A 13,861-nucleotide genomic window follows, 5' to 3' on the forward strand; every position below is an offset into this window, starting at 1 on the left:
AGGCCAACCAAAACTAAGGTATTTAACAACATTATCTCATTTAGTTGTCCTAAGGAGTAATCCACAATATAATATTTTGATTTGTTTCATTATTATACAGATCGACCTGGAGGACTTTAAATGCATTGTGGAGGTCTACAATGAAGGCCATCACTGGATGCTCGTGGTAATAGTTTCTTCAACTTGATGGTCATCTTCTAACCAGCACATGCAGTCTGCACAGTGCTGCTGGAAAACTACACAGCTACTAGTGCAGCATGATTAATTTTAACTCTAAAATATGTAGGTGATTAAGCCTGGAGAGAGGAGAACCCTGTTCTTGGATGCAGCACTGCAAGGACGTCACGAGGTCAATGAGTCTATCAGCATATTTTCAAATGAAAACAGTCTGAGCTTTAGAGGAAAGTATAAATAAAGGATTAATAAAACTATAACTGTAAATACTGGACACCTTCAGCATACTGTACTGGAAAAGGAAAGTTATGTTAGTCATATTGATATTCAGCAGAACCCATCAAATAATTATAGTGTACTTTGAATCTCTCGCAGCAAGGTGCAGCTCTTGGATCAGCAGCACAACAAATTGAATGTGCTGACCCCCAAATTGTCTTTAAAGATTAAACGGACGATCTAGAAACACTTTGACGATGGAAGATGGAAACTGAACACATTTCACTGAAAATCTGTTTTACAGTGTTCAGAATGATACAGCTGCTTAATTATGTTTTTTTTATTTATGATTGTGGGGGTCGCCAATGAAGGTCATCATTGGATGCTCATGCTAATAGTTTCAACTTGATCTTGTAAGAAATATCAAGTGTCTCATTTCAGATTATTTTCCAATAGATCTTAGAACACAAGGTGTTCTATCCAGCGTACTCTGCCTTAAAGAAATGCATCTGAACAGTAAATTTATCCATTTCCTGCAAATCTGAGCTCATCTAGATGTTCCCCATGCTGTAGTTTCTCTGGACAAATGCTGTTGCAATAATCAAACATTTCAAAACATTGTAATTTAAAAATGTTGAGGACAAAGACGAGCTCTTTCTCTCTGTTCTATGTTGCTTTTATTCTTTTATTTTTATACTCTGATGATCTGATGCGTCTCTAGCAGCTGGTCAGTTAATCACACGTCGCTGGTTGGATCCCCGGCTCCTCCCGTCCACATGTCCAAGTGTCCTTGAGCAACAGGCTGAAGCCCAAACTGCTCCTGATGGTCAGACCAGCATAAAATACTTTATACTGGAAATACTTTAAAATACTGGTCATATCAACCAGTTATTCACTTGAGTGCATGAGATCAACATCACAAGAATTATTTTGTGTGAACAAGATTTAAATCCTCCAGGATGTTTCCAGGCTCTTTGTGACAGTGGAGAGATGCAACAATGGCTGTGTCCAAATTCAGGGGCACCATCCTTCAGAGTGCTTATTTGAAGTGCAATTAAGTCACTTAGCTGCGCGAAGCCTGTCCAAATTCAAAGTGTGCTCCAAATGCTCCCCACAAATGCCTCCTTCTTTTGCCTGTTCCTGGAGGACACACCGCTACTATCCTTCGCGGCTACAAATTGCCCAAGATTCATTGCGCGCCCAAAGAGAAGAAATGAATAAATAATGGCGACCTCAAGTGGCGCAGATCTCATTCAAATGTAAGTATTGGGTCTGTACTCAGTTTTTACTCATTTGAGCATCAAACGCCAGATATGTTAAACTTCAAGGGACCTTAAATGTCAGTTAAAATATGTTGGTAATGCTCAACTTAATGCCTTTTACTTTCAACCATTAGACGTTCAGAGGTTGACATATCTTATATCGTATTGTGACTGTGGAGATGTTATAGACTCGTTTTACTTCAGTACATAAATGGACCAAGATGAACAGATTTAGATCAGGCTGTGATCCGTGTAAAGTCTAGTTAAACGTTGGAATAAAGAGCTATGTTTATGATTATCCTTACGATGATTATATATTTTGTTTTTTTGCAGTATTAGAACTCTTTTGTCTGTTTTACATTTCATCATACATTTACAGAGAGTAAACAGAGAAGCTTCATCGCTGTCCGAGGTCAGAACAACATTTGTTCACAGGGCGAAACATTCCGCCAGCTGGATGGGAGTAAGGCAATAATATATAATAAATAATAAATAACCGATTTGTCAGTCCTGATGTCACTTTTTGTAAATCTTTCCATCCCTGTGTTAATGTGATCTTATGTTAACTTGTTATTTAGTTAATTTATGAGTTATTTTTAAATTATTTGTTCATAATTGTTCATTTTATATAATTCATGAAATAAAATATTGTTCTATTGTTACACGTTGTCTATTCCATTCAGTATTTACAGCTTAAGTACAATTTATGGCAGCAATCGGCATCAAGTGCTACTTTTCAGGGACAACAAGGGATTGAACATTTACAACTATTTACAAAATTACAGCATAACTATTTACAGATTATTATTCACTATTAACAAAAACAATTTTAAAAAACAATATTAAAACAGTTATAGATGATGGACAGTAACAGGCTGAGCAGGAGTCCCTGCAGTGCTGCTGGGCTGGATGGTGTCAGTGGGACATCATCTGGGTCGGTACTCAGGGTGTTTGGGGGTCCAGTCTCCTCTGTCCACCACATCGTCCATCTACTGGGTCTGCAGTTCTGACTCCATCCACAGCTGCCAGGTCACTATGAATGTTTTAAGAAAGAGGCAATTTCATAATATAATTATAATAATAATAATGATAATTCATTACAAAAAACAAAACTATCTACTGAACACTTTAAATAGGAATAACGCCTCTAAAATCATGATAAAACCCTAAGTGGCAGTTTATATGTCAGCATTAACATAATGTTGTTAATGAGCCCAAACTGTAAGCTAGCTAATAATGATAATATTGATAACATTACTGTGGGTTCAATAACAGGTTTACCTCTCCACGGTCCTCTCAGCCGGAGATAAACCAGAGCCGCTTCTCCTCTTCCTCCACAAGCACGAGGATTAAAAAGGAAATCAGGAATTCCAGAAGCTCAAACAGATCTGACAGTCAAACTTTACTCTTCTTGTCACTTATATGGACCTGAGCTGCAGAAATGGTGATGAACGAGTAGAGGCGGGATCATCTGGTGACGCAACCAGGAAATGCTCCGAAGGGTAGACTGTCCCATTTAACAGGCTGACGTTGTTTCTCGTGTTGACGAACTTGACCAACCACCTATCAGATCAGGGGCCAGTGAGTTTTTCTGATGAGTCATAGTTAATATATGTGGTGATGACGCTTTTATTGTGAGGGTGTGTACCGGTTGTGTTGCAGCCCTCACAGGCTGAGAGACAGAACCAGTTTGTGATGAAGCGTCAGAGTGTTGAGGAGTGTGTGAAGCTCCGTCACATAGAGCCTCCATCAGTGAGGTGAATCCTCAGAGGACATCAACAACTATGGAGCTTCTTCCTCTCGTGTGTCTCTGTCTGCTGAGCTGCTCTGGAGATGGTAAGAAAACTGATCATCATCACTGACACTTTGTCATTTCACTTTATTTCATCTCAACAGAAACAATGTGGAAACATGCACTACTGCTGTGTGTGTCTGTGTGTGTGTGTGTGTGTGAGAGAGATAAACTTTTGTTTTGTTCTGACCTGGAACCTTCTGGAAGTTGTGTGTTGGACTTGCTGAATAAACGGATGTAGTTTACTGTCACAGAGGAAAGAAACAGAAAACATTCACATTTAATTTAACATTATTGATCATGTTGAAGTGAATAATAAATACATAAACCTTCATGTGAGTCGAGACTCAGAGATCCTGAAAGTGTTTGGACTTGTTCTCTTTCGATCACAGCAGCTGGAGGTCTGATAACTGACTCAGGGTCAGCTGGGAATCTGTCTCAGTGGAGCTTCTAGTTTATTGATTATCAGCAGCAGATACATCTGTGACTGTGTGTTTATCTGGGAATGATTTTCACTTTATTTATTACTCTAAGTTACCACATGTATATAAAAACCAGAGCAGTGTGTCTTGTTGTCGTCCTCCTCTCTCTACCACTCACACTCATTTTCAACAATGTAGTAAAACCTGTTTGTGTGGTTTGAGTTAATCTGGGTGAGGAGACATCATCTGATAAATGATAAGAGCCGTCAAACAAACAGGTTCTTTAAATGTTTCCTGGTTTTTATTTCCTTCATGATGACTGGAGAGCAGTGACCTCAGAGATCGAGCTGTCAGAGTTCACACAGAGAGAGAAGAAACTTTCAGCCTCGTCCAATAATAAACCAGAGAAACGTCAGTGAACATAATTCTGTTTAAAAACATAATTCTCTGTCATGTGAAGCTTTAATCTGATGTCCTGAGAAAGTTCAGTGAACACATTTGAATGACAAAGTGAAACAACATGTGTGTTCAGCTGTGGAACAGGATAGTTTGGTGGTTAGTTGCAGTACCGCTGCTAGACATTTTGGTGCCCTAAGCTTAATTCCTTTATGATGACCCTGCAGTAATTGAGATGTATGAAGAAAAAGGATCAGTACAGAAAGAGACAAAATATTCAAGCAAAGAATCTTATACCGAAAAAAATTATAAACATTTAAAACTGAATGCATGCAGCCAAGGAGGTCTCCCCCTTTATAACTTATTCATTTTTTTTCCTCTTAGTCTGGCACTAATACTAATACTCATAAGAGAATGAGTTGCAATATTGCATACAATTCAACAATAATGTTTGCTTTATATCATTCATGAGGACATTTTATATTTATATCTTACCTACAGGAATAAGAGCAAAATGATACAACTAACACAAGACTACATTTCTGAATCTTAAACATTATTTTACCATTTAATTGAAAACAGCTTAAATGTTACAAGAGCATTTTGTCTTCTACAAAACGTTTTTCGTTTTCACTGGCAGATGTTGTCCATCAGTGGCGTGCACAGACTTTTTGAAGGGCAGGGGCGAAAAGAAGGGCACTTTAACATGTGTTTTGGCTCCCAAGAGGGCACTTTAGCCCGTGTCTTTTAACAATTGCCCCCCCCCCCCCCTTGCACATCACTATCGTCCATGCCTTTGCATCCCGACATAAATGCAAAATAAACGCAAGTTCATTTTGTCATGTAGCTTCTGTCACATTCAGCTGTAGCTAAGCTAGCTGTAGCAGTAACACTAAAGGTCTGAGTTCTTCAGACTTCACATTTTCAAGAGACATTTTCTGTCCCACTGCACATCCGACACCTGATGTGTGTAAGAGACTTAAGCCTACATTCTGCTGAATCCTACTGAATGACAATCCTAAAGAAGGTTGTGGGTTTATTATGCATTGCAAACACCAAAAGATGCATTCTCAAATGACACTATGCTAGGTAAACTTTGCTAAATGCCTGGCTGAAGACTATTAACTGCACACTACACAGTAATAAATGGTCTGAAGCAAGAGGAATTGTTAGCCTACCTTGTGCACTGACTGCTAACTGTTACTGAGAAAGTATTGACCACCATCACGTCAAAATAAACCATAAACTACTGCTCAGGTGTATGCTGGGCTAACCGGGAGCGCTGCCAGGGATTTTGGGCCCCATGAAAAGAAATCTAATTGGTCCCTTGTATAGGCCGGCAAAAAATTGGATACGGTTTTATATAAAACTATGCATTTTAATGATATTTTTGACTATCATTCCCATATTTGTGAAAAGAACAACATGACAGTTACTTGGTTACTGCTCACTGTCTCCCTTGTAGTCCTGCCAGTGGCGGCCTTAAGCATCTGGGGGCCCGTTTCAATACTACATATGAGGCCCTATCCCATAAAACATTTAATTACCTATATGTTTGCGCCCATGCGTCTCTGATGCATTGAAACCTGAAAGGATGCAGTTGCCTAAACTCATCATGCCTCCCAGGGACGCGCATTGTCTTAAAACGATACATTGTGACCAAGTGTTAAAATCTCTATAGGGCAAGAAACCAGTAATGAGCAGGGGAAAAAAACAAGGATTGAAGTTAGTTTTCAACAAAATGCAAATGCATTTTTCATATTTATGTGCATTTTAAGACATGAACAGGTATCGTATTACAATCCAAAGCTATAACACCATATAACAATGATATTATGATATTTTTGGAGCCCCCTCAGCACTTGGTGCCCTACGCACAGCACGTGATGTGTGTGGTGGGAGCGGCGGCGCTGGTTCGTTGTGTCTTTGAATCCAGTCCAATAAATCAAGATCTGACATGAATAAAACTACAACTTCTGTTGGTGTTATAAAGATGAACAGTTTCCACAGCTGAACACATTCTGTAACATTCAAACACAAACACTCAATAACAGAAACCTAATTAACTTTACTGTAAGATTAAATATACTTATAATATGTCAGTACAAGCTCGACACAACCAAAACTATCATGTTAGAGGAAACAGGTGTTTGAGTTTTTTGTTGTGTAAAGTTGTTATCTGACTTTGTTTCCTGATGACTCTACATGTTAACATACTGAGTAACATGTTTTTATCTTCCAGCTGTCAGAGTGGTCGTGGAAGAAGACAGTGATGCAGTTTTACCCTGTTTCCCCGTCACCAAGAGGAACCTCACGGGACAGTTCTTTGACTGGAGGAAAGATGATCAGAATGAGGTGTTCATGTATGATGCAGGCAGTCATTACAATAACGGCCGTACAGGTCAAGACGAGCAGTTCAAAGGTCGAGTCTCACATTTTCAAGATCAACTGAAGAACGGCAACGCCTCCATAAAGATCCATAAAACAAAGATGGCCGACAGCGGGATCTACAGCTGCATTTTTCCAGATCTTCAGAGTCAAACATCCATCATTGAGCTTGTTGTTGGTGAGTGCTTTCATTACACAGTTAAAGATGTCGCTCATTTACTGCTGCGACTGGTTCCAGAGTCCCAGATGGACTTTTGTTCAGTGGTCAGAATCCACATCTGGCAGGGCCTCGAGCCCACAGAGCTGCAGCCACATCTGGAGAGACGACCTCTGTATCAAACATGCTGATATCAGAGACACACTGCAGATTATGTCTCTCTGTACAATGAAGCTTCAGCCGTCTGTAGGAGATGAAATATGACTTTTACACAGTATTACCTGTCTGTTTTTAAAACTATCTAACGTGTTTGTTTTGCTTTTCAGATCAAGTCTTAAGAGACAGAACAGGTGAAGTGTCAGGTGAGTCCTGATTGTGATGACGTCACTCTCCACCTCTACATGTCTCTGTAAATGTCTTCTCAGGCCTGTCAGTCTGAACACTTACATCTGTGGGCCTGAACCTCTCTGTGTTCACCTGACTGGGATCAGCCGTCACTTACAGGTGGACACGTTTATTATATTATAGTTATACAACAACATCTTTTAAGTCCAAGAAGCCTGTGTGTTATTAAATCTAATACTTTTATTCAGATTGTCTAATTACATGAAGAAGTTATTGTTCAATATGCTGCAGTAGACACTTGGTGTCGAAGTATTCTTGAGCAAGATACTGAACCCCAAAGTTGCTCCTGATGTGCAGTTGGCACCTTGTGTGGCAGCCTCTGCCATCAGTAAGGGTCCTGCGATGAGCTGGCGACTCATCCAGGGTGAACCCTGCCTTCGCCCATCGAGTAAACTGGATTTGGCCCCAGTAAGCCCCGCAACCCCTTAGGGGGAAAAATGCGGCAACATCCTGCGACCCTCACGGATAAGCGGAAAGAAAACGGAACGGAACGGAACGGAACGAATGCTGCAGTAGAATGATTATTTACTGTATTTCCCACAAATCCTCCATTTAAAGTCTTTTTACTGACATGAAAGAATAATGTCATCTACTTTATTAATGTAGTTTAGTGTCAGGTTCATTCTGGGTTCATGATTTTAACTTAATGTTTCATATTTATGTCACAATCCTTCTGAGTCCCAACATCACAATATTCCTTTTATTCCTCTTTTTTATCTCAGTAATGATGAAATAGTTTATCTGTAAGCTGAAAGAAGCTCTTTCTGCAGCAGCAGTGACATTTGAAGCCTCTGACATCATCAATAAACTCTGACATCATCAAACTTCACCTGAAATTCTTCACCTGACAGCGATCAGATGGACTTTTTGAGGTTCTGTAACTCAGGACAAAAACTCCTGTTGACCTCAATTAATAATTAATTTTAATAATGTTTTGGTACAAAGACCTTCATCAGCTTCCATCAGGAAAATTCTGAAAGCTTCAATGTTTCCTTTTGTTTCCTCCTTTAGTGTAATAATATGATGAACTAGGTTTGTCAGTATTATCCAGAAAATATTTTGAATTCATGATATTATTTTCATAATCATTAGAATATAAACAGCTAGACATCTTTTTATGTCACTGGTGTTTATACTCACATTCATCACAATAATGGAAATTCACCATTATCAGCATATCAACTAGTGTTTTTATAGCAAACCACAATCAAAGTCTTCTGTCCTCCTGTCTCTTCACTGGACCGACTTTTAGTGACGGATGAGAAATAATTTAATTTAAAAACATTTGAATTTATGCACCAATCATACGTACGTAGAGTCAAATATAAGTGCAGTTGTTTCTGTTTGAAAAGTTCACATCACAGAGTCAAACAAGCTTTGGAGCTTCAGTATCATCTGATCATCTCTTGGTGCTTCTGAACTGTTTGTTTGTGTCGATACTGAGAAGAGTTTCTAACATTCAGTCTTCCCTCGTCGACATTAAACACTCTTATGTTTAATAGAAAAAAATAAAAGCACCTCAGATAAATCTTTCACAATTTTCTCTTGGCAGAATTTTATTGTTAATCTTTCTTTCAGGCAGCATAATTAAAGCAGTTCTCACTAACATGTGAAACATCAGGTGTGTTTACCTTTGAACACTATGTTTTATATTATATAACAATCTTTATTGTAGAGTCTAACAAATTCACTGTATATTTGCTTCTGCCTCAAACTGGAAAAAGTTTAAAATGTTTGAAATATCGTCCCATAAAATGCTGCTGGAGGCTTTTATTGTGTTTTTATCTTGTAGTGGAAATTCTCCTTGTGAAGTTAAGAGTTGCTAAATCTTTAAAGAATTTTAGACTTCAGCATATGAATCAGATCTCTTTAATAACACGCAGCATGGAGGGAAGATACGAGTGTTCTCTCCTGTCCTCTAAATGTTACTGACTTAAATACAAACAGAGAGCAGGTTACCTTCATATACAACCGTCACCAATCCCAGGACAGTGACCCTTCGATGTTTTAGATGGGACAGTAAATGTCATCTTATCTAAATTCCTGTATCCCATGTAGAGAGAATTTGCCCCACATGTGGCTTTCTCTCTCATATCCACAGTAAACTGTATACAAGCAGAGTGTAGATGAACAAAATCACAATATGACATTAATAATGCTGAAGCTGTCTCTTTATAATCTATTGTTTATATAATGTGTTCACAGGTGCAGCTCCAGAGCCATGTATCAGGACACTTTATGATAAACTGCTCTGGCGTCTGCTGCAGTGTGAAGCTCACGGTGATCCACGTCCTACATTAAAGTGGGAGGACAGTGATAACAAAACTCTTACTGCTGAGGAGCCAAAGATCTCAGAAAGAGGAGGTCGTTTTTACGTCACTGTCAAGACTACAGTGACCAAGACCGACAACTACAGCTGTGTAGCTACACAGGAGACACTCAGCCATCAGGTTGCTGCTGCGATCCCTGTGTATATTCAAGGTGAGATTCTTTAGTTGTAATTTAATATGTAAACAATTAAAAATGTTGTAAACAGAGTGAAACATTTGTGTATAAAAATAATGACGTTGCTTCATCAATCATCAGAGATTGGAGAGAGAATTAGATGCGCGTGCATACACACGCGCGCGCGCACGCACGCACGCACACACACAGACACACACACACACATCAGGATTAGAGACGGAAAATAACTTTGTGTTCAGTCTGAATTCACCTTTTAGGAGCATGAACGTCATTAATTATTGTCTTTGTGACGATGTACAACTTTTCTAATCATTAACACACTCTGTGCTGTAGGTGATATAGTTAGATTCACAGTATTACACTCACTCTGTTTACAGTAAATATATTTCAGAGGAAACATCTGAGGACAGTTATGATGCTCATTGAGAAGTTTTGTGCATCAAACTGCAGAAATCTTTATTTTAATTTATATTCCATCATTAAAGTGAATTTGAGTCGGAACAGTCTGAGACAATAAATCACTTTCAGTACTGTTGAGTTCTGTTTTATCAGATTATATAATGTTGCTGGAAGTTTAAATTATTGAAGTTACAGAACAGCTGTGTTGGATTACTTCAGATTAGAGCTGCGAGGTACGACCTTAAAATGTTATCATGATATTTTATATCACATCCTGATATAAAATATCTAACTTGATATTTAAACATTTTTTCAAAAGAACGTCATAAATGTTCGGACGAGCCACAGAATCAAATATCTCAATACGTTTGACCAAATAGATCTGACTGTGATATCAATATTGATGAATGACTATTGATACTTTAACAAAACATTAACAGGATGAGATTTCTGATCAATAATCAACATGGTTTGGGGGAATACTCGATTCTGATTGGCTGCAGGGTGTCCATTAACCCCTGATATATGGACACCTACTAAGTAGTTCCAGTCAAATTGACTGTTCACCGCTGTAAATTAATGCGCTAGCCGGCGTATCAAATCTGAATATTATATTCCCAGCACTGAGTTCAGTCTGTCAGTCCTTCAGTGTCTTATCCTCTGAACACCACAGGGTGGCGACTGTAACACACAAGCTGCAGAAAGTTCACTTCCCCTCTAAACTTACTGATACGTGAATAATCTCACGTCCCATTCGCTGTTCAGCTCTCTGCTTCAGGCTGCGGCCACAGTAACGTTACACACGGCCGGTCATTTGTTCGTGAAAATCGTGATATTGATTTGGGGAAAATGACATGACTGGTTAGCTAGCTAATCATGTTAGCTAGCATACTGTCAAATTATATTTACTGTTTGTCAACCGTACGCAATGTTATTGACTTTGAATCTTGTTAGCATAGCGTTAGCTTTCTGGCTCATCGCTGAGCGGACTAGAATATCTCCCGTTGCCAAGTCGTATCTATGGTCCGTCCTATTTACTGGAGGAGTGAACAACGTCTCCGTTGCATAAGAATCTTAGAGGAGAGTAATGATTGTTCCAGGTATTAGTCAAACCCTCAGGCGTTACCAGGGAAACCAAGTTATGGCTTGTGAAAAAACTTATATTTGATTGTAAAAACGCATGAAAATGTAAATTAATGGTCCGAATTTCTTTCCTTTGGAAGTGACCATGGTATAAGCGGGATAATGCCCTTCGAGGTGTCCATAAACAGGAATTAATGGACTTTGCAGGTTCTTAAGCCTCCGCGTCGTCCATTAACTCCTGTTTATGGACTGTAATGAGCCTTTAAAACCAGGAAACAGTTTTGATATTCTCACCATGTGAGAATATCAAATATCTAAAACAATATATATTCTCATATCATGATCACAGTTTATATTGTTTATGTTGCTCAGCCTACTTTAGATTGGACAGGTGTTCCTATTAAAGTGTCCACACCCAAACTATGTTAACAGAAGGAGACGAGCTGTTAATGATCCTGTGTTTCACATTTCATAACACATTTTCTTTATTATTTAATGTAAATAGAAACAAAGTTCATCACTGTTAGCTCTGTTTACATTAGAGAGATTACACAGAGACTTTATTCATCCCAACCACAAACTGCAGCTCAGTTACACAAGAATCACACAACAGACAACATGGAGACACTCAGACAGGAAGAGAAGAGTTTACTCACTGAGGGTTTCATTCTTTTATTTCTCACCTACAAACTGAACTCACACTGAAAACTAGGACCAAACTTTAACTGTGAATAAACACAATGATAGTTCCTGTAATAATTGAGATCATGGAGCTTTGAACTGAGTTTCTACTGGACACTCATTAAAACTTGTAATTAGCACCATTGTATTCAGGCTGTAACTACAAGTCTCCAACATTAATGATCATGTTATAATTGTAGTAATTGTGACTATTGAAGCAGCAGAAGCTGATCAGAGATCTGCTGAAGGATTTGATGCTGAAGGATGAATTCAGATTCAGAAATCAGGAGCGAACCTGTTTCACAGCAACATAAATGATCAAACTCTTCAACATTTCAAATCAAATCTGGATCCTGCTGTGATCTTTAGTGAGCTTTAGTTAGCTGAGACAGAAGAATTGTTCTGATTCTATCATTTAAAACTCTGTGTGGAGAGATGTGAAACTGTCTCTCAGTCTATATGTGTCTATAAGAATCTCTAAATATTGATTCTGTTCTTTTATTAATGAGTTAAAGTATATTTATGTTGAACAGTCGGAGCTTCAACAGACTCTCGCTTCATAAAACCTGCGACTGTGTTGATCTGCTGCCATCAGGCCCAATAACTGTGGACCCGACCAGCACCAAGAAGCTCCCAGTGATTTTAATCTTCATGTTTGTGGACAGTAGTCAGTGGTGGAAGAAGTACTCGGATACTTTACTGAAGTGACAGAAGCAGAAACACAAAGTAAAAATACTCTGTTCCAAGTAAAAGTCCACTTGAGTAAAAGTGTCAAAGTGTCAGTAAAAGTGTTGTGAAGAAGTTTTCTATTTGATCAGATGATCCTGTGTTTTTACTGTCAGATCAAAGTGATGAATGGAACTAAGTCCATTTGTTTCTTCACTGCTGGGACCAGAACCAGAAGCAGCCTCTGAGCTGTGGAGCCCAGCAGGAGGAAACTGGACCTGAGATCAGAGCTAACATCACTGTTCCTGCTCACATTCATCCCAGTGGAGTTTTCATGTGGAACAAGTTCAGATCTCAGGAGCAGACTCACCTTTAGTGGTTCTGTGTGGGCTGTGAGGTCCAGTCTGCTGCTCATCATCTGCACTCAGGTTCTGACTCTCACATTCACTTTTCATCAGTTTCAGGGTGGTCCGGTTGGTGGATTGTTGGTGGAGCTGTTGTAATTGTTGGTCTAGTCGCAGTTATAATCCTCCTAATAAGGTGCTTATGCAGAGGTAAGTAGCTGTTAGTATTGTTTCAACATATTATGATGAACAGAACCAGAACTCATTCTTTATGTATCTCATGTTCAGAGTCTTGACAGATGTTTTATCTCTCTGACATTAATCATTCTGTGTATTTACACTCAGAGTAGATCAAGTTGGGATTTTCTTGAGTATAACTTTGTTTTGTTTCCTTCTGATCCAGGTTCAACATCAGACACAACCCACGGACCCAGAGAGACTGAACTGAGAGACAATATGATTTAAATACGGTCAGAACTAGTCCTGTTACCACGGCAACAGTCTCTACCATGAACTGTCCTCATGTCCTGAACCTCATCCAGATCATAGACAGTGAGATCTTACAGTTAATACATTTATATAAGAATAAATACACATATTCAGTCCTCGTCTTTATCTCACAGCACTCAGTCACAAATAGTGTCCAAGTCAAGTGTCGGACTCAGAATCCTGTCAGAGTAAAAAGACATCAGTCGCTCTGACACGTTTGTCTGATGGTTGAACAACATCTGAACCCGACTCACTTCCTGAAACCAACAAACCAACATTCATATCTGCTTAATGCTGACAGAACTGATTATTAATGAATCCTTCTGTGAAGTGAGAATTAAATGAATTCTGATATTTGGTGAGATTCAGTTCCACTCTTGTGCAGCTTGAAGAGAAAAACGATGGAGCGAACAAACTTTGACTGTGTTATTAATGTTGTTGAGGACAAAGACGAGCTCTTTCTCTCTGTTCTGTCTATGTTGCTTTTATTCTTTTATTTTTATACTCTGATGATCTGATGC

General features: G+C 38.8%; 1 protein-coding gene across 3 annotated transcripts; it reads left to right on the forward strand.

The window, feature by feature from the left end:
• Nucleotides 1–3,349: 3,349 nt before the first annotated feature.
• Nucleotides 3,350–13,727, forward strand: LOC115583275 (programmed cell death 1 ligand 1-like). 3 transcript variants are annotated; one of them, XM_030419940.1, is made up of 7 exons: nucleotides 3,350–3,488; nucleotides 6,505–6,828; nucleotides 7,134–7,162; nucleotides 7,657–7,663; nucleotides 9,415–9,693; nucleotides 12,966–13,061; nucleotides 13,255–13,727. In XM_030419940.1, the coding sequence occupies exons 1-7, from the start codon at nucleotides 3,437–3,439 to the stop codon at nucleotides 13,314–13,316; spliced, it is 849 nt and encodes a 282-aa protein (XP_030275800.1). In that variant the 5' UTR covers nucleotides 3,350–3,436; the 3' UTR covers nucleotides 13,317–13,727. The 3 variants fall into 3 exon arrangements, with proteins under 3 accessions (XP_030275800.1, XP_030275801.1, XP_030275802.1); XM_030419941.1 differs by lacking the exon at nucleotides 7,657–7,663 and having other exon boundaries at nucleotides 7,134–7,169; nucleotides 9,418–9,693; XM_030419942.1 differs by lacking the exons at nucleotides 7,134–7,162; nucleotides 7,657–7,663 and having other exon boundaries at nucleotides 9,418–9,693.
• Nucleotides 13,728–13,861: the final 134 nt, after the last annotated feature.

The sequence above is a fragment of the Sparus aurata genome, chromosome 6, assembly GCF_900880675.1.
Source record: "Sparus aurata chromosome 6, fSpaAur1.1, whole genome shotgun sequence".
Classification (NCBI taxonomy): Eukaryota; Metazoa; Chordata; class Actinopteri; order Spariformes; family Sparidae; genus Sparus; species Sparus aurata.